The sequence below is a fragment of the Neolamprologus multifasciatus genome, chromosome 14 (genome assembly GCF_963576455.1).
Source record: "Neolamprologus multifasciatus chromosome 14, fNeoMul1.2, whole genome shotgun sequence".
In the NCBI taxonomy this organism is placed as follows: Eukaryota; Metazoa; Chordata; class Actinopteri; order Cichliformes; family Cichlidae; genus Neolamprologus; species Neolamprologus multifasciatus.
This window is the reverse complement of record NC_140452.1, coordinates 6,587,209-6,613,735: the sequence shown is the minus strand read 5'-3', so window position 1 is coordinate 6,613,735 and position 26,527 is coordinate 6,587,209. Positions and strand designations below refer to the sequence as shown.

Here is a 26,527-nt window from a genome sequence, read left to right as displayed (position 1 = left end):
CACTGACAATAACAGTCCATTTCCACAGTTTCATTTCAACAAAAACAGACCTGCCTCGAGTCAGAATGTGTGGAATTTCCCTTTGGAATATGGAGAATATAGAGAAGGGTTTTTTTCTTTTTGTTTTTTTTATGTTTGTATATTTGTGTTAACAGTCATTAACAGATAAATCATGCACAGACCTGCATTTTGTCGTTAGCACTTTTGTGACAGTGACAGGAAAAGCAAATCAAGTCCCCGCCCCACCCTATCCAGTTAGCAGCTGCATGTCTAGGCTTTCACTTTGTAAAGATTAAAAAACATGATTGGGACCAACCTCATCCAATACGTGTAAATGATGTATGCAAATTATTTGATTGTACTGCCTCTTTAAGAAACTGCCTCGTACCTTGCTAATTATTGTATAATATTTCATTATGTCAGTCATGTGAGTGAGAGCCACAAAAGAAAAATGTACACATCAACCTGTTTTAGTGTTTGTATTCAATCTGCTCAAACGATGGTGACTTATGTTGGAAGATGTCATTAGTGTGAATGCTTGAAAAGCTCGTTTGAAAATCAGAAGTACAGGCTGTCTTTACACTGTCCCCACGTCCATATAATAAACTCCACAGGCATGAAAACTGAGAATTCAGTAGACTAGACATTGCTGCCGCTCACGGTGAAAGAATTTTGTCAATACGACGTGTACTTTTCATTTGGGAACGATTTGTTTCGGGCTGATGTTTCTGTTCATTTTAAGCAGCAAAAGTGAGGTGCATGTCTGTGTGCGTGTGTATGGAGCCATTGGGTGCAGTCGCTATAGCAACCAGGCTCACACCTGCCTGCTTAACGAGCTCTGCCTGCCACTCTGCCAAGATCAATCTTAAACACGTCTTTTTCAACTGCTGCTGTGTCCACAGTGTTTGCTCTACAGCCATCATTTTACCCTCAAAACGTCGCCATCATTGTTCTCTTTCCAACACTGTGTCTTTCAAAGCTCAGACATTTAAAATTTTTCAACTGTGTGGATCCAAGTGGAGGGATCACATTTTAGTCATTCAGTGATTCAAAGAGTATAAACTTTTAATATTCATTCAGATGTTTTCTGACTCTAAATTTCCTTTTCTCATTAGCCTACTTCTAATTTACATTTAAAACATTATCAGTTATTTTCCAGCTTCTTCTGTGTAAACATCAGCTATCATAAGTTCTGCACTTTTGTTTTCAGGTTGAATTGTTTTTTGTTTTGTTTTTTATTTGATTCAAACTTTTTAACTTAAAATTCGGCAATTAATTCATTTCAGTGCATACCTTCAGATTCAAGCATTCACACTGCAGTTTCTTCAGAAAATGCACTTTCTAGTTTTCATAGTGCTTGTTTTATTTGTATACTGTGGCATAATATTGTGTGTAATATTAGGACATTTAGTCAGAGGGAACAAATGTTTAAACTGAACAAAGATGCTTTTTGGGGCTCTTCCTGTGCTGCTTTGTATCCAGTATGAAATGAATAGTGGATGCTTCATCTTTTCTTATTGCATTCACAGGCTGCACAAACTGTCATGCAGGCTACTCGATGAGAACCTAAAACTGTTATCAGAGTTTTTTGTCATGCAAATAATGTCAGAATTTTATTTAAATGGAACATTTTCACAATTTTACATCATTTAACTGAGTATTATAGATAAACTAGTCTTTTCTGCATTACTGTTCACCAAAATGAAGATCAAGTCATCCGGGTGAACAGAATTATCTAACAATATTTTATGGACTTGTGTTTAAAATGTTTATAAAAGTGGTTAAGTTTATATTCTGAGATCCTGTAGTTATGTTAATGTCCACTGTTACACCAGTTTCCGAGGCCCAGCATCTATTCATCTGTCTTATTTGCTTCATTTAGCTCGTAAACAGGCTGGCTAATGAAACAACACTGTGTGTCAGGCTGGGTTAAATCGCCAAATTGGGATGAATGAATGGACGAAAAGGAATTTATCCACTGGTTTAAAAACAAAACAAAGCGAAGACATTGGCTACTGTTGAAGTGATGAGACAGGACGGTGAGGAAGAATCGGGAAGAGTTAAGTTGCAGGCAGGGGGAGGGATAGTCGTGGGAAATAGCCTGCTTGGCAGTGGATTGTTGCTAGGCAACAACTTCAACAATGACTAGAAACCACTGTAACAATGGACAGTTGCCAGGGTGCCCCCCCCCCCCCTCTCTTCTTAGCTCATTCGGGACTACAGTGAGTGAAGCGCTGACCCTCCACATACATACACACACATCTCATCATCTGAGCCAAGGGCCCCAAATACATCAAAAAGGGAGTCTAGGGGGTTTCCGCAACAAACTATACTACATAGAGGAGGCACTCAGATTGGGTGGGGGATCACAATTATGCATGCCGGAGTAGTAGGTCAAGGCATCAGCAGGCGGTGCATTTAAGGAAGTCCACTGAATCTGCCTCCCGTGCAGTCACACATAGCACTATTACATAATAATACTACTGCAGATACTTTGCCAGGTTTTTGCACTTAGTAAAAGTGCAGAAACAAATCATTTAAAATGAAGGCTTTTGTTTTAATGACGTACTGTGTGAGGTGTCGTGTTTTGGAAACAGTCATTTTTATTACCCCATAATCTGTTGAATATTTTCTTGATTAATCACACCGTGTTTAGTCTGCAAAACGATGAGCCAAGTTTACAAGTGCACATTTCTACTTTGCTAAATTAACAGCCTTTGAGAACTAAGAAATCCAGATAATATTATATAATGTAATATATCTAAGAAGAGTGTCAAATAGTAATATAAATAAATGTTTTGTCAGAGCCACTGGCGTTGCGATCATACACACCAAGGCGATTTTAGTTCACTAAAGCTAAAGTAAAAACTAAAACTAGTTAACTAAAATCAAAATGAAAACTAGAAACAAATGAAGACCAACTGAAACAAGTTTTTGTGCTCATTTGGAGATTATTCTCAAAATAGCATTTCAAGTTTAAAGTCAAAATGTGGAGATTACAGCTGCTGTATGTACAAAATTCCTTCTGTAGATGGAGTTGGTAAAATATGTCGACCAACTTTTCAAAAGATATAAAAAAGAACAAAAATTAAAAACTCAGTATCGTTGCATCTGTCCACTGCCAGCCTTTTTATTTTGCACTTCCAAATTTGTGTTGTTTTTCCTGCTGACTTGATGCAGCTTTCTGCACCATATCTCCAACGTCCTTACACTTCTCACCACACTGTGTTCATGTGCTAAAAGAGAAATTATTTCCTCATTACTAAAACTGGTTTATGAAGCACTGATTCCAGTAACTAATCTAAACGAGGCATTTTGTAGAGAGTTTAAGCTGCGGCAGTTGTTTGACTCGAAACGACCACTTTAATCTCCACATTTCAACTTTATTCTGAAACTGATCGATGTGTTTTTCTTAATTTGGCACTATTACCTCTTCTTAGACATTTGCCTCCCATACAATAATTAATAAAGGCTCAAACTATCACTGAAACTAAGAGAAACTAAACTAAAACTAAACATTTTGAAACAGTAAAAAATAAACTGAAACAAGCAAAGTCACTCTGGAAAAACTGATATTAAAGTGAAAGCAAAAAGTCAAAAGGAAATAAAATAAAACCAGACTGGTCTCTCACATATGGATGCTTAAAGCACTTGTCATTTTAAAATTCGCAGGGTTAATGTTTTGCATATTTTGCCGATAACAGTCATTATGAATTACTTTTAAGAACCTAAACCAATGTTTGGTCCTGGTTAGAGATGGACCGATCCGATATTACGTATCGGTATCGGTCCGATACTGACCTAAATTACTGGATCGGATATCGGAGAGAAATAAAAAATGTAATCCGATCCATTAAATATCAAAAAAGCACCTCACAAAACTTGGCGACACGGCGAGCCGGAGCAGTGTGGTCACGTGATAGAGCGGCTGTGTGTATTTGTAGCCTGCTAGCAAACATTTCATCTCCGAGGAAGTTATCTCAGAGAGAAGTAAAGCAAGTGTGTAAGTTCATCTCTGAATGTTTGTAAAGCATTCCCGCGTTAAGCTTAACAACCGATATATAGAGCAACTGCCTCTTCTCTCTCCTGCTGCTACTTCAATCGTGAAACTGCTTAATGATCAGCTGATCGGCTTTTCTGTCGCGAGTCCGTCTCTCTTCTTTGTTTTTGGCCCACTTCTCACCAGAAAGAGGAAACCAGCGGCTGAACAACAGCAGCACGTTTAAGCTTGATAAGCTGTTGTTAGAATTTATTTAATATTACTTTCTAGACCCGGATCTTTTTCTATGCAGCTGACGGCTGGTAACTGTGCAGGGGCGGATCTAGCAAAGTTTAGCCAGGGGGGCCGATAGGGCATGAAGAGGCAAAAGGGGGCACAAAGACATACTTTTCTTTCTTATTCTCATTTAAAATATCTAGCTTTTAATTATTTTATAATTATCTGAATCTTACACCCAAAGTTTTAATCTGATGTAAAATGTATAGAAGTCCATTACTGTATATAGTAACTGTTAAGTCTAATATACCCTAGTACTTTTTAGTAGTAGTACTTTTTCCTTTGGGAAAGTACCATCTGTGCAGTCTGCAATTCTGTTGAAGAAAGATGTTGAATCTATTTAATTATTCTTGAAAAATAATTTATTTCTGTGAATTTTTTTCACCCTGCATCAAATTAAAGTTGATTACATTGATTAAGCATCATGAGGAAGAGGGTGGTTCCCTATTTTCTTTTGCTGGGAGTTTGCAACCCTATTAGTTAGGTTGCTTAATATTTCTGCTAAGTACTCTTTAAAATACCAGAATAGGGAGGATGGGGTAGGTTTAACTTTATTAGATTGATCAGTGTTGCTGATCTATGAAATATTTTGGGTGCAGTGTGTTTTTTTTACATACAGGTATAACAGAATAGCTTTAGTGTTGTTGTTGTTTTTTAACTTGAGTATGAACTTATACAAAAAGCAGCAAGATATTAAAAAAACAGTTTTACTGATTAAAAAACACACTATATCGGATTCATATCGGTATCAGCAGATATCCAAATTTATGATATCGGTATCGGTATCGGACATAAAAAAGTGGTATCGTGCCATCTCTAGTCCTGGTAGACACATTTTTGACTTGCCCCTGCCACCCCCCAAACCTCTTAATGAAGACTTTAAAGAGAATTGTTATCGCTCTGCTTCTAAGATTACAGCCGGTACGTCAGTGACACCTTGTGTGCATGCCTCTGACTCAAGAGGTGTCGGCAGTACGGCAGAATCTGCTACCCTGAGCTGAGAATGGTATTAGGGTGGGGTTGTAACTTTAGAAATAACCAAAAAAACACTAATCCAGTGTGAAAACAGATTCATTTTCTGTAGATCATCTAACCCTGGAACTTTAAACCCTCGCACTTATTTGCCTGTACTGGCCAACTTCCATCAGGACTGAAAAATAACTATTAATCTTTTGAATGATTGACTTGATGACTTGTTGTAAGGTATCCATGTTTAATTATTACTGACTAAATCCAGGTTTAAACATGTAGTATTTTTATCAATAAAATGTAATTGCACACCTGTAGTCACCAAAACAAGGCAATAATATTATAAACAGTAAACGGTACAGGTCGAGAGACATATTTAAGGTTGCAATTTGCAGTGTAGACGTGCCATATACACAGCCTACACAGAGAAACCACAGCTTCTGTACAGACAACAGACAGGGAGGTTCTCTAACTACACAGGAATGAGGGGGAACCGGCCCCGTACATATGAAAACACTCCTTACAGTATCAAACCACAGCAACAAGATGCGTGCACGAACGCCTGTGCATTCATCAAAGTGCGCATGTGTGCATAAGCTGCAGAACAAATAAACCTTGCATCAAGCCCAGTGCATAGCTGATCCCTTTTGTTTGTGTGGGTTATACAAGCAGCCTTTAAATCTTTTTGCTGTAATAAGACACAGAATCCAAAGCTCCAGCTACACTGACTGTATTTCTGAGTAAATATTTAAGTGGCACATGCGACAAATTTCTGAACCAACCTCTTAGACTATAAATAAAGAGAGACGCTTCTATTTAGAATACATGATTGACATGAAGTCAACAAAACAATCATCTGATACAGCCGGTCTGTTTCAGAGTACAACTCCAGACAGTACGACTGTATAATGGAACAGCAGACTTTATTTGACAGTGCGCCTATCTCTTCCTTAAGAACAGATGTAACAAAATATCCCTGTGACTTGTAATGGTGCAAAAAGAGACTATAAAATAAGAACTACGAATAGAGGGGTAGGATTCTTCTTTGATTGAAGTTAAAAGGTGTATTGGAGCACATACAGAAAAGATAAGGGAGCAGAAATTTGATCCAAGCTCCCTCACGGAGAAGAGTAGACATGCTGGTCTTAAAATTTTAAGAGATTGAGCCTTATTGAGTTCAAAGTGAAATCACACGACTACTCTAGGTTCCCAAAATGATGATAGAATACACATGAGTGTTTTAATGAGAGTCAAAAATGACTCATAGTTCCTTATCGCCGTGCCTCATAAATCTGTGACAAGTGAAATGCAAGCGAAACGAAAACGGCACATTTAAGAGGGACAAAGGTTACAAAAAAAAGCACTTACAGCAACTCTGTTCCAACGATCATGGTCACCTTGTCACCAGAGCAGTTGCTAGGGAAACTCAGTCGAAAGAGGTGGTTGGCGCCAGCTTGCCGTGAGCTCAGCATGCTGGTGGTGCTTCTGATGGGTGACCGGTTGAAATCGCTGGGTTGACAAAACTCCACACTGATCTGATTCCTCAGAGCGTAGTCTATGACAGTGTAACTCTCCTCACTGACAAGAAAGACAGAGAAATAGAATTTAATCATTTATGGTCATCATTACAGAGCCAACAAAGTGATCATTGCATGAAAATTCAGTGTACTTAGTCCACATCACTTACAAAGCAAGCCATACAATTCTATGAATCATGAAGTGGGAAAGACTGTACTATGAAGAAAATGTTCAATTATCCCTCAGATTTGGTTCCAATCAAAAGTCCAAATGTGCAGCTGTCTATATATCCTACGACTGCACTCTGTTTTTGTTTGTTTGCTTGTTTAACTTTAGTTCCCACGACTTTTTAAAAAATCTAGTAGTAGCTGCAGTTGGTGAGAAACATCTGGCGCCGATTGTGAAACACTGCACCCCTGACATGGCACTGAACCTGAAGAGAAAGTGTGTGTGTATATTCATAGTGTTAAGGAGCTGAAGTCCAGCTCATCTTTTATCAACCTGAGACTGAAACAGCAGCCAAGCTGAGAAGCTACTGGACTGCAGCTAGCTTGTGCATTGCATAAACTCAAACAGATGCCAGCAGTGAACACGTCTGACTTATACATGATGTAAAGTGAGTGATAAAGCCAAGCAGCAGAGGCATGCTCCATGGATTTTCCACACAAAACTCTGAAACTCAGGGTTGTGACTTCTTTGAGAATCCAGTCATGGTTGGGAGGCTCACAAGGTTTAACTGACACCTACTCTCCAACTATCACCCACAAGTTAAAACCTTTACGTAACACTTCTTGGAAGAAGTAGCTTTAAGAGAGACTGCACTGCGTGTCTGTGTATAAGATGGATGTAAGACAAGCACAAATCTAACTGTGACTAGACACTTCTCACAACTTCTTAAAGGAGTTGTTTAAAGGAATAATAATAATAATATGATACCCACGGGAAATTTGCATTCCTGCGGAGTCAGAATGCAATACGTGTCTATAGAATGGTGTTAGTTAGCTTAGCTTAACAAAAGACTGAAAATGAGCTAATAAAAGTAAACTTTTCATGATTATTGGTTAGATTTTTCATACTTTGTCAGATATTGAAAAATAAAATGTTCTCTGGTGAGCATTAGAGGTATAATTCGAGTGATTACAAAACCAGGATACTTCATCTACCATTATGTTGAGTTACCCTAAACAGTCCATTTATCGTTCCAGATTCAAAATGTACATTTTACTAAAACCTATTTTTAACTATGTAATGTCAGTTTTAACCTCTGTTATCTCCTATGCTCATTGAGGAATGGAGATTATATTTGAGGAAGCCAGACTGCCCTCAACAGTGACGGGCCTGCTGCCCTTCACGACTGAAGGAACATGAATTATGTGGCTATTTCTGCTTTGCCTCTCTATTTATCTTAAAAATAAGTATGCTTTTCCTGAGCTCTCTGACCTCGACATGCACATTAATTGTCATTTCAACACTTATCCAGGAATGGGGATATGAGCAAATGCAACAAATAGAAGCAGGAAAGTGTTACTGATAAGAGGAAAGTAGGAAAAGGAAGAGAACCCTAAAGGGACAGACAAAGAGTGACAGGACGGAGGCAACAGAGGTGTGTGTGTGTGTGTGTGTGTGTGTGTGTGTGTGTGTGTGTGTGTGTGTGTGTGTGTGTGTGTGTGTGTGTGTGTGTGTGTGTGTGTGTGTGTGTGTGCGTGCTTGCTTCAGCAAATTTTCGGATATTTCGGACCCTTTATCGTAAAGCTATATTGTGACAGTTATTTCTCAGGAAGGTCCAGTGCTCTCCATTTAGAGCTATTCTGTATATGTATATATGTATACGTGTATGAACACATTCCTGTATGTGTGTAATTCTTAAAGAAAAAAAAATTGAGCATCAAAACAAGCTGATAAAGGCCCACCAAACGTTTGTTCCCAGCTGTCTGTAACTTGTAACGTGATCCGGGCATGCCTATAGGCAGAATGGATAACGGAAATAACAAACGTCTTTCAATTCCTACACAGATTTTTTTTTTCTCATATGTAAGGGTAAAGCCTTTGAATTCCACTCAGCTGACAAATAAGTTAAGTTGCATTTCATTTAATTTTTTTTTTTTTTTGGCTGAAAATTAAATCGATGAATTTAATCACCTAAAACAATCTAAGATAATCTTCAAATGTGACCATTAATTGCATTTAGAGATACTAAAATAGTGTTTGGAATTTGAATCTCTTCAAATATTTATACACACAAAAATGAAGCGTTAACAAGATAAAACATCAAACACACCATTAGCATCATTAGCTTTTTGGCTCCTGACTGACCTACAGGTGAAATGCCTGGAATGCCATTGACATGACACTGGGAATGTGATGGGTGGGGAAACTGCATGCTTGAGGTTTGAGTTTGCATGTGTGTCAGATCATTGCCAAATGTCAGATGAATTGAGTTGGGGAATCGCCGTGATATGCTTTGTCAACATGTGGGAGAGAAACGTTAAATTCTTAAACAATTTTCTAAAGAAAACGCAAGTTGTGGCTTTCCTTTTCCTGGACACCCACACACACACACCCACACACATCCCTTCTAGTAGCAGGAAAAATTCATTATCACAGCTGTAATAAAGAACAAACAGTTCAAGAAACAAGCAAAACTAATATAAACCTTTAGAGACATGTTGAGATAGAACTCCATGTTATACTCTTACTTTGTGCCCACACACAAAGTAAGAGTATAACGCTGAAAGCTGAGCCTATGACCTAAAAAAAAAAGGAGAATAGACTAGACACAGGCACATACAGCAAAAAACACAAACAAACCATAAGATCAAGAGGAAAAGAATGAGAGAAAAAAGCAAAAATAAAAAGAATAGATGGAAATCTCAACATGAATTAATGTTTAGATGATGCCCAGCATTTACACAGGAACATGGGGGGGGGATGAGAACGAAGCCAGCTGGAGTGTTATGTAAGTGTTCCTGCGAGCCAGAGTCCAGCAGAGCAACACTTTACCAGTGCATGACATAAGGCCCAGCCTGACAAAGGGATGGTCCATAGTTTAAAGTCAATAAAACAAGAAGATTGTCTCGTCTCTTCTGTCCTCTCCATTACAGATTTAGCAGTGGGTGATGTACAAAAACAACTAACTTTTTTCAGGTATCATGTTTTATGTGTGGAACTGTACAAATCTAAGATGATTATAAAAATAGTGAACATCGGTAAGCACACAGCATACTAAAAACTTCCACTTAAATGCCATTAAACTACAAACAGCTTAGTTACTTTTGAATACATGGAGTCAAATGACGGGCAAACAGATTTAGCCTCTCTTTCTTCTGATAGCACAGGGTTATATATACTCTTAAATGGCTCTAAGGTCATGGCTATGCTTTCTCTAGCCTACTGTGTAAGTAAGTGCTTTGGCTCTGACCTTTTCACCCCTTTCTTGTGGTTTTGACAGAATCCTAAAAATGTTAAACCGAGACAAGACTGAACTTGCAAAATATACCACTCATACTAAAAGTCTTAATTTCAACAGAAAAGGCCATTCTGCCATTATACCTACGGGCGCTTGTGATCTAGGAGTGCCTGGATAGCCTTGTGTGCCCCTGGTGAGCTTTTGTTTGGATTACTGCAGATGGAGTGCAGCAGAGTAGCGTGCCACAGCTGGACTTCAGCGCTCTCCACAGTACAAACCAATATTATAACAGCTTCCCCCATCCAAACGTACGCACACACATAAATACACACTGCGATTCCGGAGCCCTCCCTTTTCCCGAATCCGTCTTCCAAACACAGGCTTGACACCACGCACTGCTGGAGTCTGCCGTGGCAGATCAGATTCCCAGAAAAATATCATATGGAACGTTTCTTTTCTTTTTTACAGTTCTGAGGAATTCTTAGTCTGCGAGTGGCGGGATTATTACTTCCAGACACTAAGGAGATGGCCGGGAATTTTTATTTTGGCAAAAACAGACAAGCAGGCGCATGCATGCACACACAAACACACAAATGAAAGTCATATCAAGGAAGTCCTCTAGCTTTTCTTTTTCTTTTCTTTTTCTCCATGGTATTGCCTAAAACTAGAGGAAATAGGGGAAGGGGAAAGCAGACTCATTGACGGGTCTGACAATAGAGCAGGTTTCATAGCTCCAGGTGATTCATGGCAACAAGACATGTCAAGAGCGATCAGAAAAAAAAACCTCTCATAGTGCCAAATAGCAACAGGTTCAGGTATCTGCACCTGATCTACCTAAAAACACACGTGATAATGTTGCCAGGGCGGAAGTGCAGTCTGCATCTGCGGTGGCATCAATCTCCTTTAACGATCTCTAAACCCTGCTGCCAACACTTCTCGTGGTTTGCTTTCGGTTTGCACAGAAATATTGTTTTGTTTTGTTTTGTTTTTTAAACAGGCTCATTTCCCAGGACGAGTTCAAACATGACGACAGAGAAGACAAATCTACACACCCTGCACTCAGGATCTCGGTCACATACAGTGCTCACACGCAGTGAAAACCTGAAGACTTACGGTTAAGCTTTCACACTCAACATGCCACGACATGTGAATTATGAGCAGAGCCAGCAGACCGAGCTCAAACTCACACCAAATAAATCAGATGCAGACCCTCCCATGCATGGCCCAGCAGTTCTCTACAACTTCGACGAAACTCACCTTTTCTTCCTGGTGACAATGAGGACGTCATTGAAGAGGAAGAAATAGACCTGCTGCCGTGATGTTCGCTTGTAAAAGATGTTGTTGTCCACAAATGCAGTCAGTTCCCCTCTTTTTACCATCCATCTGGAGGATGAGACCAGGGGGAAAGGCTAGAGGAGCATAAGAAAGAAAATATGGTGAACAGGGGAAGATGGTGAATCTAATTAATCAAAGAAATTTTAAAATGTCTGTAATGTTGGGGCTGAACGGCCATGGAGAATGAGTAACGGTTCACTAGGCATCCGTGCGCTCCAAATGTGCCAACAGCAATTTCCCACATGGCTCACGCACACTTAAACCTACCAAACCCTGTGTTTACTATGTCAATACTCGTGACAATACAGGGGTGAGTTCTTCTTTTTGACAGATACATATACATACATGTTAGCAGTGTTGGGAAGGTTACTTTTAAAATGTATTCCATTACAGAATACAGATTACATGCCCCAAAATGTATTCTGTAACGTATTCCGTTACGTTACTCAATGAGAGTAACGTATTCTGAATACTTTGGATTACTTAATATATTATCATGCTGTTTACAACTACATGAATGTACTATTGCTGTGATTTATTACTGTTACTGAAGGTCCGCGGCTCCGAACCGTAGTAAAGGGACCTCTGGCTAATACGGTGGGTTCCGTGTCGGGCTCGTAGCCGAAAACTAGCTTTACTTTGTTGTCTGGGTCAACTTTGCTAGCAGAGACAGAGAGAGGCGTTGAAAGGCTGCTCCAACGGAACTTATTGTTTCAGAGGAAAACACGAACACGGTGTACAGTCGAGTCTTAATAGCTTACTTACAACTGGGCTCGTCAGGCACTCTTCTTGGCTGCAGTGGTTATTATTATATTTACATGCTTCCAGCTCCCGTTTTTGCTCGATGACAGCTCGTACTTTTCCTTTTTCTCCCTCCCTCGCTCACAGACACATAACGGGTATGGCAGTCCATTCTCCCTGCAGCACGGACTACACTGCTTATGATGCTACATTCTTTAGAGCTATACCTGTAGCATTCTGCCTATTAGCTTAGCACAACAACAACAACAGGCGCTCTCTCACCCAGGAAACACGCAGAGAGAGAGAGCGTCGCCCCGCAACCATGGCAACCGTAACGCTGCCGCCTGGAACAACAGAACGTAGCTGTCAAACAAAACCCAAACAGGCCTGACCCGCGACAATATGAAACAGGAAAGTACCGTGTGATCCATTTATTTCAACAAAGTAACTGTATTCTAAATACCACCTTTTTAAACGGTAACTGTAACGGAATACAGTTACTCATATTTTGTATTTTAAATATGTAACGGCGGTACATGTATTCCGTTACTCCCCAACACTGCATGTTAGCATGCACCACTTGCTAAATATGATCGGCAGATGTGGCCTATTAGCATTAAAACTGACTGTGATACACTTAGCATACAACTCTATACAAAAACATGGTGGGTTAACAACACTACCCCCTCACAGTGAGAGGTACATGAGTCAAACCCAGGCAGAGCTGTTCTGTGTGGAGTTTGTATGTTTTTCACAAGCCTGCACAAATTTTCTCTAGAAACTCCACTTTGTCACGCCATCAAAACACATGTTATGTTAATGAAGCCTAACTGGGACAAGTACACTGTTACAAAAATACACAACATAATAAAAATATATTACTTAATGAGCTTTGAGTTAAGGGTGACAGACTAGCTCTTTCCTCGTGTTATTTCCCTGCAGTCTCCCATAAAAGGAAAGCCTCAGTGAGATGTGATATCATTGACCAGTTAGTCTCGTGGTTAGTCAGCCAGGTTTTCTTGAATGTGGTGGAGAACATAGGAGCAGATAATGTCATGGGAGTCTTTCCAGAGGGTTGCCGTTCCCTAACTGCCTTTGAACTCTAGTGATATCGGTGCATACACATCCATCACCAGTATCTGTTTAACCCTAGAACCGGAGGGTCATTTAGACCCCATGCTGCAACAATAGCAGTAGGAATTTCTTGAAGAAAGTAAGTTGTAAATTTTTCTCAAATCTTTCCACAGTGTGCATCCCTTTACCTCCTCACACCTGAAACCCATTTGACTGCAGATTTCACCGTTCACTTGCTTGGATTAGTTCTCCGCACTCTGCTCCGTTCAGCTAAAGTTGCCGTAATGCTTTTCACAGCCAGCAACTCATCCGGTTGTCCACGCGTCTGTCCTCCACTCTGCCACGGCGCAATAACCATCCCCGACCCATTCAGCTCTGCGATAATTACTTGCCTTTTATCTAACTACAGTTCCCTTTATATTCCTCTAGCAACCTTATCTAGCTAGCTCTAGCAGCCTTCATACCAAAGTGTATGAATGCAATGTCTGTTGCTAGGCAACCAAGCCCGAAGCAATAAAAAAATGTATCTTTCAGCAGTTGAAGGTATAATTTTTCTAAACTTTTATTTTCTCTTTTATCCAACTTACTTCAGAATTCACTATGTGATGAACAAACCTGTTGCACATGTACAATGGCAATAAAGGGCTATTCTATTATTGTCATTTGTTAATCAAAAATATTTTTGCTTACAAATATAACTGAAAAAACCCACATACCTTAATCTTGAACTCCAGTTGAGAGTTGATGGTGTACATCATTTCTGTTCTCTCCATCGTCCGAGCTCCTTCATTGCACTTTCTAACCACCTGTTAATGCACACACACATAAAATGTGTAAAAACCTCAACATGCAGGCACAATGCTTGTCATTACATGTCCACATATCAAAATTAAGAGTACAAGAAAGCTAGATTAGCTTTTTTTGCATAGTAATTAAACATTTCCTGTTGTGGCTGACAGTGTAAAACTAGAGTAACAGTTCCTGTTCTGTTGTATCAAACTAATTGTCTAAATAATAAATTTTGTTAAATAATTTAACAAAGGTGCAAGCCATTAACATTAAACTTTTGTTTAACAGTGCCCTCACCTTGCTAACTGCTTGTAAAGCCTTCTTACAAGCTTCATATTGCGGCGAGTCTTTGGCTGTCTTCTGACAAATTGTCTGTAAAACGGATTCACACAGGTTGTATAATTAAAAACACACATTAAAGTCATTAGTTCACAACAACCCCCAACAGCTCACTGGACTCATGCACGTCACTCTCAGCAGCCTGATCACATATTGAAGCTGTGGGAAGAAATGAATGGAAACCAAACTTTCTCAGGATCCAAACCCTCCAAATGTACAAGCATAAACCCAAGAGGTCCCTAAGGAGACAATGACGGAAGGAAGAGAAGAGGGGGATAAAAGCAGAACAAGTGAAAGGAAGAAAGGGAAGCAAGGCAAAAATGGAATAATGTTCTGCCAAAGTAAGCATGAAAGTGAAGAAGAAGAAAAACATTACAAATCAGTTAAGATTATTAAAGAAGTATGTAAGGTCAAAGAAAGATCTTTAACACTAGAACAAAACATGTGTTGACTTAACAAGGGCAACGCAGATAAACAAACTGTTGTGCAAGAGGAAGTCTTGTAATTCCTAAGCTAGCCCTGCTGTATGTTTTCAGTGCACTTACATCCATGAGCAAGGGAAGGCGAGTGATCCTCTGCATGGGCAGGATAAGGAAGGAGATCATGGGGAGGTTCCTGCAGTCAGGGTGGCCCTCTATCCTGGTCAGCACCTCCTTAAATGTTGGATTCTTGGAGCTGTATGGGAATAAGGAGGCAGATGCAGCGCTGGGTGAAAAAAGTGAACTTGGTCGAGGCAAAAGTGGAACAGCCATGTTGGATCAAATCCACGAATGATAAGATAAGAGCGTATGTGTGTGTGATTGCTCGGTCACTCACACCAGCCTCTGCAGGGTCCTCTGTTGGTAGACCTCATTGGAACAGTATGTAATATATGGATCAAAGCTAGACTGGGAATGCTTGCAAACGATGTCAGTGATGTCATCGATCACTATATTCTGTTCATGTTTTTTCTCCAGTTCCTTGAAAAACCTAGACACCGAGGTGGAAGTGAAAGAATAAAGGTTAGTGTGACTCACTAACTTGAGTCATTCCCTACTGAGGAATAATATAGAATAGTAAAATGACAAAGTCCGGTAGACAAGGACAGCTGCCAACAACTTACTTCTAAAGTCACCATAAGATGACAAAAGAGGAACTCTCCACCACTTAAAATAGACACAGAAAGCCATTAGCCATAACACAGAGGCTTTTCCTCTTCCTGAGCAGCAGCAGATGGCTATTTCAAAAGGCATGCCACATGTCCAACTAAGGTGATAAACAGGAAACTTGCACAGACACAGGATGTGGACCTTGACCAAGCTGGAACAGGTTCCTGCTCATCTGCAGAAGCACCTCTAGAGCCTATAACCAGACCCCCCATACCTACTCCACATACACACACAGTGACTATCTATGGGGAAAAAAAACTTTTTGTGGCTATGTAGCCTTGTGCCCATGCCTGACCCAGTACGCTTAACCTTTTGATGAAGGCATGTGCACACGAGATAACAAAAAAAGAAAGAAACACATGCTAATTCACATCCTAAACGATGTATTTGGGACATTTACAGGTCAAAGCTGTTCATTCTCTTGAGGCAAAACATCTCCTGATGGATGTCCTCAGGAGGATCGAGGTCACAGTAAATGAGTCAAATCAACAGTGTAAAAGAATTAAATTATGAGTGAAGTCAAGTGAAATGAAATCTGGTCTACCTCCAAGTGCAGAAGAATTCCTCATTTTATACACTGCGTCACAGATGCTGCATTAGGAATACTGTCCGATTTATGAAATGTGGTGGGACTAAAGCATGTAATAGCCCGAGAACACAAGTCAAATATAATCAGTAACACATCTGCATATAAAATACGCAACAGCCCTCCTACTTGCTATCACACACAGACTACACAGAAGGCTGAAAATAGATTGATTTTCAGGTATGTTTTAAGATAACAACCTCAAAGCTGTTCTTAGTAAAGCATCTGGTTTGACCAGTGCTACAGGGCTCTGTGTATCTTAAGATCCGCCTTCCCAAGCATCAAGGGTAGTTTCTCATTACTGTGTGTGGCCTGGGTGTAAGATGATTCTTAAGAAATTCAAACATATTTACAGTATGATGTAAAAATATTGAGCAGGACGTATGCGTACTGGAGATGCACCAGGTGTATGTGTGCTATATACCAGGGGTGAAATCTTCCATGTAAAGTTGCAATCTTCATCAAATGTCATGAATAACTGGTAGTTTCTATGCATGTGCACACACACATCTCACTGAGCAGTATTAAGATAATTTGGATGTTTTTGCATTTTAGCCCCAAACCAACTAGGAGACTGGAAAATGACAGCATAATCTCATTTCATGCTCAGATTTTTTTAATCTGAGATTTTAATGCAAATCTGATTAAAGAGTCACACTTGAAAATTAAACATCAGGATTATCATGTTCAAAATACTCTTGATTTTGAAGTGATTTACTTAAAAGTATTGTACATCTTGTGCTAATTGTGGTCTTAACCAAAGGGAAATCACATGTTTCTAAAACAGGTGAAGGAAGAAACAGGACTGCACTAAAAGTGAACAGTGATTTGAGAGAATTTTACCATCATATAGACTGATGTGATAATATTAACAGGCTGAATTGCAGCTGAACGTTCAACCTTTGTCATGTTGATATCATGGAAAGCGTCTAAGAAATGTTGTCATATCTAAAAGTGGACTCGGAGATAAACTCGAGGAAGAGCAACTGGCGGCCAGAAACTGCTCTGCCAATCATTCGTAGAAATAATGGAGTCCGATCCACCAGAGTAATTGCTGAGCTATCACAGTTTTCATCAGTCTCAGCTTTCATGGCCTCTCATGCATGATTGTTTCCATCACTTTATACGATTTTTGGAAGGTCATGCTACGTGGCCGGGAATGTTATTAAACAGTGAACTATAAAGTCATGATGGACAGGTAACCTCAGAGGATCCATAGCAGAAATTTTTCATAGACGCATAAAAAAAGCCAGACATGCTGCCTGTTTCAGTGCTTTCAATCAATGAGGAGTGTTCACTTTAACAATGCAACCGTAATTATGAGGAAGACTTCTTTGTTCCTTGTCGTTTCACTCAATTTGCCCCTTGCTTCTTCTCCATGTCTGCTTTTCGTCAATCAGCATGTGACTTCACTTACACTCGCATCCAGAAAAGAGCTCAGCGCAGCGTAAACACAAATCCTTTGACAATGAAAACAACCCTTACTGAAGGGAGGAGAGTAGCTGAAAGCCTGTATTAGCATACACTGGATAGTTAAGCATGCCAAATTATCCAGCTAATTAGGCAAAACCAAGGTGATGAAAGACACCTGAAGCCTAAAAAGTAAACAACCAACCAATTCCTCTAAACCAATGATGCCAAACTCATTTTAAATTGTGGGCCACATGCAGCCTACTTTGATCTTAAGGGGGCCGGACCAGTGAAACTCCCCTTTGTATAAATGTAAAAACATTTAACAACACATTGAAAATCTCTCAGATACTTAACATAGGAAAAGCAAGTTCAATTGCATGAATAAGTCTCAGTTTTTTTAACATGATAAAGAAATGCTGCTGTACTAAATGAAAGAAATCTGTCAGCAAAATTAATTAAATTTGTAAAATTACAGAGAAACGTCTGATAGCTCACCTGTAATCACAAAAGATTTTTGTGAATTCATAAAAAAAACGTACTTTTGTTTATTATTTATTTATTTTACTGTGGACCAATAGTAATTCAATTCAATTCAATTTTATTTATACAACGCCAAATCACAACAACAGTCGCCTCAAGGTGCTTTATAGTGTAAGGTAGATCGTACAATAATAGATTCAGAGAAAACCCAACACTCATATGACGACCTATGAGCAAGCAAGTAGTAGTAGAAAAATATACATATTCTATAGTAGATAGAAGTGAAAAAACTGGAACTTTTATGGTATTTAATTGTTTATCTATTAATAAATTACTTTAGTGTAGTACAAATTACTATTGGGGGGGGGGGGGGGGTCTTTATCAGTAGGCCAAGCTGTAAAACAATTTAAAGTCTAAAATCTATGTCCTCCTTCACTTTTTCAAAGCCATTCAGTGGGCCAGACAGAAGTCTTTCCCAGGCCAATTCTGGCCCTTTGTGTCTTATGTTTGATACTCCTGCTCTATACCAACAAATTCTTTACACCAACAGCATGAGTACCAAATATGAAGACGAATAAAGGTGCTCATCTGATAACAAATGTACTTACAAAACAGCAACACTCACTTTTTGCTAGCCTCACAGACATCAGTGATATTGGAGAACAGGTGATGGTGTTCAGTCTTGGTCATGGTCTCGCTGAGCTCTGGAGAATCCTTGAACATGCGGATCAGGATCTCTAGACTGTGGAGGTAGGAGTGCTCCGACGAGATCACCTCAAAAATGGCCTAAGGAGGAGCAAGAGACACATCAACCGAGAGGAAACATAAAAGTAAGATATATGCGATTCAGTCATCCTACTAGGTCCTGGTAACGATGACCCTGGGTTTCAATCACATGAGGTATGCGTTTAAACTAATTACACATCTAAGGACTTAAAGTATGAATCAGAAAAAATAACTTAAAATGAGCTAGAAAGAACGACTCGTACCTCTTGTCTTTTGCGTTCTTCTTGACTTATCTGCTCACACAGGCCACTTTTCTTAACCTAAACAGAACAATAAGTCAGAAACATTTCTTGCATCATTTTTGATAGACACTTGTTTAACTACATGCAATCACAGCACAGGTGTAGGCTGTGGCTTTTTTTTTCATATCTAAGAGGCACAAAGAAAGGCAGTCTTTGCAAGAAACACTACAGGAGTATAGAAATTTGTTGGATCCAAACGCTAAGATTAAACAGGAACCACTTCTGCTCATTTTGAAAGTGGAATATAGCTGAAAGGAAACTGCATTGGTATGTGGCTGGAGAGCTTTGGTCGAAAGATGTTTGAATGAGAATGAAACAAAGCAACGTTTTGAAAGGGACTGGGTGCGGAGTGCTATTGAATTAATCAGTCTGTGGCTTTGCCAAACTGAGAACGAGGCTGAGTAATAAACACCTTCTTTCGTTACACCAGATTTAATCAATATGACCTGGGGCTCAACCACATTATACTTTACCGATACATGTAAGCAACGAGAAATCCCGAAGATAGTTTCCCTTACTTGCACTAGCTCCTCAACCCATTTTTGTGCAGAGCAATAAGGAAGAGATACTCCTGCAGGAGGATCTGCCCCGCAGCTCTCTCCAAACACTGAGAACAAATAAACCCGAAGCAGGTCAAACACACACTATTTGATTTCTTTCACACATACAGCCATCAGTGTTACTAGATATTGCTCCTACTTTCCCGGCAGCCCATTTTCGAATTGCCGTGTATGAGCAAAGAGGTTTTATCCAATTGAGCATCGTCCTTCTCTGGTTGACATTGAGCATAATTAATCAGGTGTCATTATAAAATGACAACTATTAATTCCTTTTTTCACTTGATTAGGTTGCCTTCGGGTAATTTAGAAACAATTGCGCAAGTTAGCTCCAAAACAGCCGCACCTTCTGAAAGCGTGAATGGTAATTCTTAGAACCATGATAATTCTGGGATGTGACATTTCATCAAAAAGATGAGAGACTGATAATAGAAGGGTGGAGCTCAGATTCAGGATTAAGCAAGAGTCACAAGATGACAACTTGTACATTCGGTTCTCGGCTCCACTGGAAAAAAAAGAAATTCCTGTTACACCAGGACAGCGACCAATCACGAGTATTCCTGAATCTGTAGGGTGAAGAAAATTCTTCAGAACTAGCTCACAGGCTGGAGGCTCTAACGCATTCACAAAGACGAACAGCTGTAAAGCAGCTGTGATAGAAAGAAATCTTACTTTGCCTGGGCAGTCTGTACCCAGTTCACTTTAGTGTCTGGCTGACATAAATATAAACAAAACAAAAAGTCTCTCCACAATGTTTTCAGCCTTCAGTCCAATCTCCTACTTATTAGAGACCATGTGCAGTTGTACAATCCTCAATTCCTCAATCTGGGCTATGGCCTGCTTTTGCTCCCACACGTTCCATCTTCTACCAGTAAACAAACAGATGGGGCTGCATTAGTAGAAAGCTAAATTAGCCAATTCCCCTTCCCTTCAATTCCCCCTCAATTCCAATCCCTAACATTATGTAATGCAAAGCCACCACAACTCTCCCCAGAGGCAACATTTTAGGCATATTTGCAGTCTGACGAGCGTACGGAGTTTGCCAACACATTGGCATTAATCCCAGCAGTGCTTCCAAGACTTCCTGTGGGCCTGGCTGACTGTCTGACTCCCAGCCTGCACAAGCCCTTGACAAACTGCTCCCGTACTCCCTGATAAACAGAGTGAGGGGCAAAGGAAAGCAGAAAACAGTGGGAGGATGGGTACAGATGGTGGCCAAACTGGATATGACAGCATTCTTTGGAGCACTAGCATTCCAAAACTACACAACCACACTCCAAGATGCAGAAAGGGTTTAAAATATAAGAGGAAGAACAGAGACTACTACTGTGTCTGTGTGTGTTATGTCTTACCACACTAAGCTGGCTCCAGGAGGTGCGTATGGGCCTGTACTGCACTACAATGTTGTTATCGGGTTTGGGTTCCTTGGAATCGGGATCCTCATCTGAGTCATTATGTAATGCATTCTCCTTGTAGTTCTGGTAAAGCTCTTCCTCTGCAAAATCACAGGGTTTTTTTTTTTTTATTCTGATCTTTTATGGCAAAAATATAACACAGAAACGCAAACAGAATTTCTCACCCTCGCTGTCAAAAGTCAGCTGACTGGTCAAAACCTTCTTCTTATCTGGACTCTGAAACAGAAAAAAACCAGCATAATGGGTTTAATGAACTCTGAGAAACCAAGTAGGGACACATGCAAACCATTAAAGAAAGAAACTTGTTTCACCTGTTCACTACCTGTCCGTACCCTTTTTCAAGTGGCCTCCTCCAGTGACCCCCGTCTAATTACAGAGCCTCAGTGTGTTTAAGTGTATGTGTCACGTTGCGTCATGTCTTCCAGCAACCACATTAATCGTTTCTTTGTAAGGCTTTGTTCTAACCCTGTTGCCACCAAGCTTGTTCCACTGTACTTTTACTGGTTGTGTTGTAATTTTCCAATTTGAGCTTTACCCCCCCCTCCCTCCCCCCAGATAACAAAAGTCCACCATGAAGCAATCTTTGTGCACAATTAAATATAAAACCATCAGAGGGATTGTTGCCGAGTTGAGAAATCTTAATGTGCTACAGAACAGGGGAAAGTAATGCCAAAAGTTCACACAGTATTCATTGACAACTATCATTTGCTAAAGGCTTGCTTTTCTAAAATTGATCACTTATGGCACTTCTCTACAGCTTGTTCTCTGAAGTCACCTGAATATACTAAAATACACAATAATTCATTCTATTAATTATATTATATATAAACTTGATGTTTTTTTAACTGTCTTCTGAAAAAACAACACAGTTAAAATTCATTTTTAGATATTAAGACATTGATTAGACTATTTAAATTTCTCCTACTCCCCTATAAGTGAATGACAAATGTGTTAAATATGTGCGATTTCTTAACACGTACAATTTGAACCCACTCTCTTCTTTGAAACTGATTTACTCACCTTGTTTTTCCCATTGCTTTTAGTCTTTTCCGTTCCAAGGCTAGGCTTTGAATTCTTGGTGCTGACATCTTTGGGTGTCATGGGGCTGTCAGGCTTGTTGGTTGCAACACTTGGCAGACTGATAGAGCCAGGACTTGTTGGGCTAACTAGTGAATCTAATTTATCCCTGCCTAGCCCTCTGATGACAGGCTGGGACAGCCGATGGCCTTTGGGATCTGCTGTTGATACTTCTGAGTCGACTCCACTCACAACTGCTCTCCTGTACGATGTACTCCTCAAGCCTCTTCTAAGAGCCCCTGGACTCTCACTTTCACCATCTTCCCCCTCATTGTGGCCTCCTGTAGAAAAGTAGCTTCCAGTTTCCACCATGCTCAGGGCTTTCAAGGCACGTTTGGAATGATCCAATCCCAGCAGCCCTGCCGATCCTTGAGCTTGTGTCCCGGGAGAAGGTGCCTTGCTTTGCCGAATATCGGATGCTAAGCCCTTGGGAATAAGCTGCTGGGTGCCCATCTTGAGAGCAGCCGCGCTATGGGTGCTTAGGACAATGCCGTTATAGGGACAGATGGATGGGGAGAGTGACGGTGAGGGTGATGTGGAGGACATGGAAGAAGATGAAGAGGTATGCCTGGTGTCCTGTGGGGATATAGGTGAAGATGACTGGGACTGACTGAGCAGTGCCTGCCCTCTGTCTTCTGGCGATGGAGATCGAGGGGTTGGGGGGTCTGAGGAGGTTAAGGAGTTGAGGGAGGGGATGCTGGAGGTGGAGCTGTAGGAGGGGGTGAGCATGCGATGGGTTGGAGGAGATGAGCTGCATGTGGATGAAAGGGAGGACAGTTCAGGTTGATTGTAGTTGTTGTTAGGAGTGTCTGGTGAAAAGACAGGTGAGGAACCATTAAGAGGAGTATTTTCTGTTGAAGGTGAATTCTTCTGAAATGCGATCTGGCCCTTCTGAGAACTCTGACTTAACGGAGTGGACATGCATGTCTGTGAATCCCAGAGATGCTTTTCAGGCCATATCATCTCCCCATTACTCGCTTTCACCCCATCAGAGTTCCTATTATATACCCTATTGTCCAGTGAAGCAGATTTGTTATCCTCAGACCTAAATTTGGACAACAAGCGTCCATTGGAGAAGTGGCTGATGCTGATGCTTCGAACCACTCTGTTTTTCTTTGAGGGTTTATGTAAAACATGCTTTAACACCGCTGTGTTATTGTCAACACACTGGGGTGTGACCACAAGTCTCTCAGCAGGCTGGCTCAAGGTAAAGGAACATTTGTTGTCCTCCTCGGTGGGGTTTGTCTTCATGACCCCATTTATGTGGCAACTGTGGGGCCGCAGTTTAGGATTGCTTAAGTCCTGGGGCCTTTTACTGTTATCAGTGCGGCGTTTCCACAAAGGCATGATATTATTGTTGGACAAATCTACATCATTGCCATAATCCATGGTTGAAATGCGAGTGTCTTTTTCCCTATTCGTGTCCAAACTCACAAGCTCACGAAGTCGGGAGGAAAAAAAACCCTGAAAACAAACAAGAGAGAGATACCAATCAATATCAAAGAACTCAGTGTGGTGTCCAAATTCCCAGAGTTTAATCATTAACAGGGATTTAGTGCTGATATTGGCAGCTAAACTTAAAGAACACACATAAGCAAGCCAGTGAGGAGAGAAACAGCCCTTTTGTAAATGTTCACTGAAGTGAAATGCCCCAATTACAGGACAAAGTTGCAATTAAACTACTATAAAAGGGCAACAATGTTAAGCAGCAGCAGCGCCTTTACAGACCACATTTATTTTTAATCTTCTCAGAATCTGAATTCACAATTTTCTTTTTTTAACTCTGTTTTTCTCTCTGCAAAAATGCGTATAGCTATAAAGAGGCGTGTAACTGAGAGCTTTTCAGCGAGATTATAAACGTTTTTCTCCACAGGTTAATTAGTGTCTCCAACTTACCTTTAATCAGTCGATCCAATGCAGAATCCGTTCATCCTCCCTGCCCTCTCGAGTGGCAGCCCTCTTTAGCGAAACGGATAAAATTAACGTGCTTTCAGCGCGGAATCAACAAAAGGTTTGTGAAACCGGAGTTACGAAAGTTACTGACCGGGGCACTGAACGCGTCTGAAGCGCTTCTGTGCGCGCTGGGGAGTTTCTATGACTGAGAGGAGGGGAAGGGAGGGGAGCTAACAAGAACAGTAAGAAAAAAGAGTGGCACTCCCAAGTTCACAGGAATTCACCTGCTAGAGTAACGATTCATACTACGGATCAGCAGAGACTTCCATGAAAGACAGACAGTGCGGTTTGATCGTAAACGTGAAAACATTCTGACAGTAAAGTAGCAGGAAACACTTTATATGAATCAAATAATAAAGCGTTGTTAGATTTTAAAAGTTTTTATTCAGCAAGCTCAATATGAAAAGTGGAGCAAATACGTTTGACAGCAGTATTTTCCTCTCTCTTTTTAAAGGAATCTATTTTGTATGTTTGGAACTCCTGCTTTTTGGAAATAAGGAGTCTAACTTCATTAACGAATGAAAAGTTTTGACGCTTTTTAAGCTTAAGAGTACATTCGGGGCCAGTCAAAAGATGTTGTTGCGTGACGTTAAAGGGAACAAAAACAAATCTAAATACCTAAAGCGCCGTATTGCCTCTAAAGAGTGGAGTACGGAATGTGGCCACTGAAAGCATATAAACAACATTTACCTGTTGCTGCTGTGCGCCATCGAGTGTTCTGTGATGCAACTGCAACATCCCTTCTCAGTCGTGATGATCTGTGATAAACAGTCAATGAAAATCATTTGCACAGTGCAAAGGTAGTTGTCAAAGCTGTTGGAGGCAGCTGGAAATATCGGGAAAATATACCCCCTCCCCCCGGTTTGTAAAACCACCGGTGTTTACCCCCAAATTCTTGCTCCATAATAAACCCATGGCGTTTTAAGCTTCTTCTAGCAGTGGAATTCATAGAATGTCCCCGTCGTTTTGTTGTTTTGCAATGGCATTTGCTAAGCCTTCTAAAAATACCGAGTAAATAAAGCCCCCTGAAGGATTTATAGTTTTTCATTCCCATTAAAATAAAATGTGTTTTGCAACCCGTGGTTGTGGTTAAATCGTGCATCGCTGCTTTTTGCGTTGCGCAATACTGTCAGTGGAATAAGTTTTCTCTTTTTTCTCTCATTAAACAAACGCATTAAACAAGATGCTTCACTTTCAACTTCAAAAACATGACTCACAGTTAAACCGCTCACGAAATCTTCTAAGCACATGCCAAATGTTATGTGCTTACTGATTAGGGCGTAATGTGTGGCGCATTCAGCTTGCCAGTACTTAATGTGTTTGACCAACAAGGGGCGCGATTGTCGCGCTTACTGCTCATCACTGGTCTTAAAACTGAAGTGTACTCTGAGGAGACTTCAGAAGGTCGACCATCATTCCACGCACTGGGAAACCTATTAAGTGTAAACCGAGTTCAAGTTATTTATAGCCTGCACTGATCACATGCTACACTCTGTATGCTTGCAGTCCGCCGAAACACGTGTCTACACTTTCTCCATAACCTGTGAATCATCCGTAAGAGTGGGCCTGCTGCTGTTTGACTGAGGTGGTGTTGAAATAATAACATGCTCAGGATTAAAAGTGTCCCCTACACAATAATACACAAAAAGAAAAAAATGGTTCCTACAGAATTTTACAAAGATTGCTCCTGCAGCCAGTTGTCGGTATTGTTGTGTACTGCTGTGTTTTAAACACATATAGTGCTGTGCAACATTTTTGAGCCAGACCTCATTTCTTTCTTTTCTTTCTTTCTTTTTTTTTTTTACCAGATTATCTTCTGTCTTCTCAAAACCTTTCAAAATGTTTATTTGCCCCCTCCCCTCCATGGCATGGTGTGTACTGTGCCCTTAAAAAATTGAGGAAGCTGCAAGTGGAGAACAAAAGAAGTGTGTTACGTTCCCCTAAAAGGGTCCAGGCGATTAGGGAAAGTAACAAAAAGTGTCCAGGTCGGAAGAAGGAAACAGAGAGGCAAAATGGTTAAATTAAAGAGTTTTATTAAAGTTTCTATTACAGTTTTTCTCGATTGGTTTGGCTCATTTCTTGAAACAGAAATTACATTCTCAAAATAACATGGACAAACCTCCAAACCTCTTGGCAAATGTTCACAACAGAATGGCATTTCTCATTCATTTTATCAAATGGCAAATGCCTTAGTACATGTCTCGATTGTCTCAGTGCATCTTTGCAAATGATTAAGTACAAGTAGCCTACAGTTATTCAGTTCAATTGTCAAAATTGGTCAAGAACATAATACCATGAATACCAAATATAAATTTCTTTGAATATTTGATAAATTGATGACAGTCATTGACAGTCAGATGAAACTAGGTGTCACACACAGGTGTCTTCCATGATTGTGTGCTGCCAAACACAGATATATAGAG

At 40.2% G+C, this 26,527-nt stretch overlaps 1 protein-coding gene across 2 annotated transcripts in view; it reads right to left on the bottom strand.

Annotated features, from left to right (window-relative positions):
* Positions 1-24,876, bottom strand: part of LOC146503366 (rho guanine nucleotide exchange factor 26-like) — a 30,260-nt gene extending 5,384 nt beyond the window's left edge. Inside the window, exons 1-12 of one of the 2 annotated variants that reach the window (XM_085184063.1) lie at positions 24,795-24,876; positions 22,095-23,615; positions 21,239-21,290; positions 21,012-21,154; positions 19,064-19,120; positions 18,700-18,860; positions 15,264-15,416; positions 14,993-15,122; positions 14,406-14,480; positions 14,036-14,125; positions 11,427-11,578; positions 6,614-6,823 (exon numbers count right to left, since the gene is read on the bottom strand). In XM_085184063.1, the coding sequence (XP_085040189.1) occupies positions 6,614-6,823; positions 11,427-11,578; positions 14,036-14,125; positions 14,406-14,480; positions 14,993-15,122; positions 15,264-15,416; positions 18,700-18,860; positions 19,064-19,120; positions 21,012-21,154; positions 21,239-21,290; positions 22,095-23,615; positions 24,795-24,842 (2,792 nt within the window). In that variant the 5' untranslated portion in view covers positions 24,843-24,876. Of the gene's footprint in view, positions 1-6,613; positions 6,824-11,426; positions 11,579-14,035; positions 14,126-14,405; positions 14,481-14,992; positions 15,123-15,263; positions 15,417-18,699; positions 18,861-19,063; positions 19,121-21,011; positions 21,155-21,238; positions 21,291-22,094; positions 23,616-24,047; positions 24,368-24,794 lie in introns of those variants that run through there. The other variant, XM_085184064.1, reaches the window with a different exon arrangement.
* Positions 24,877-26,527: the final 1,651 nt, after the last annotated feature.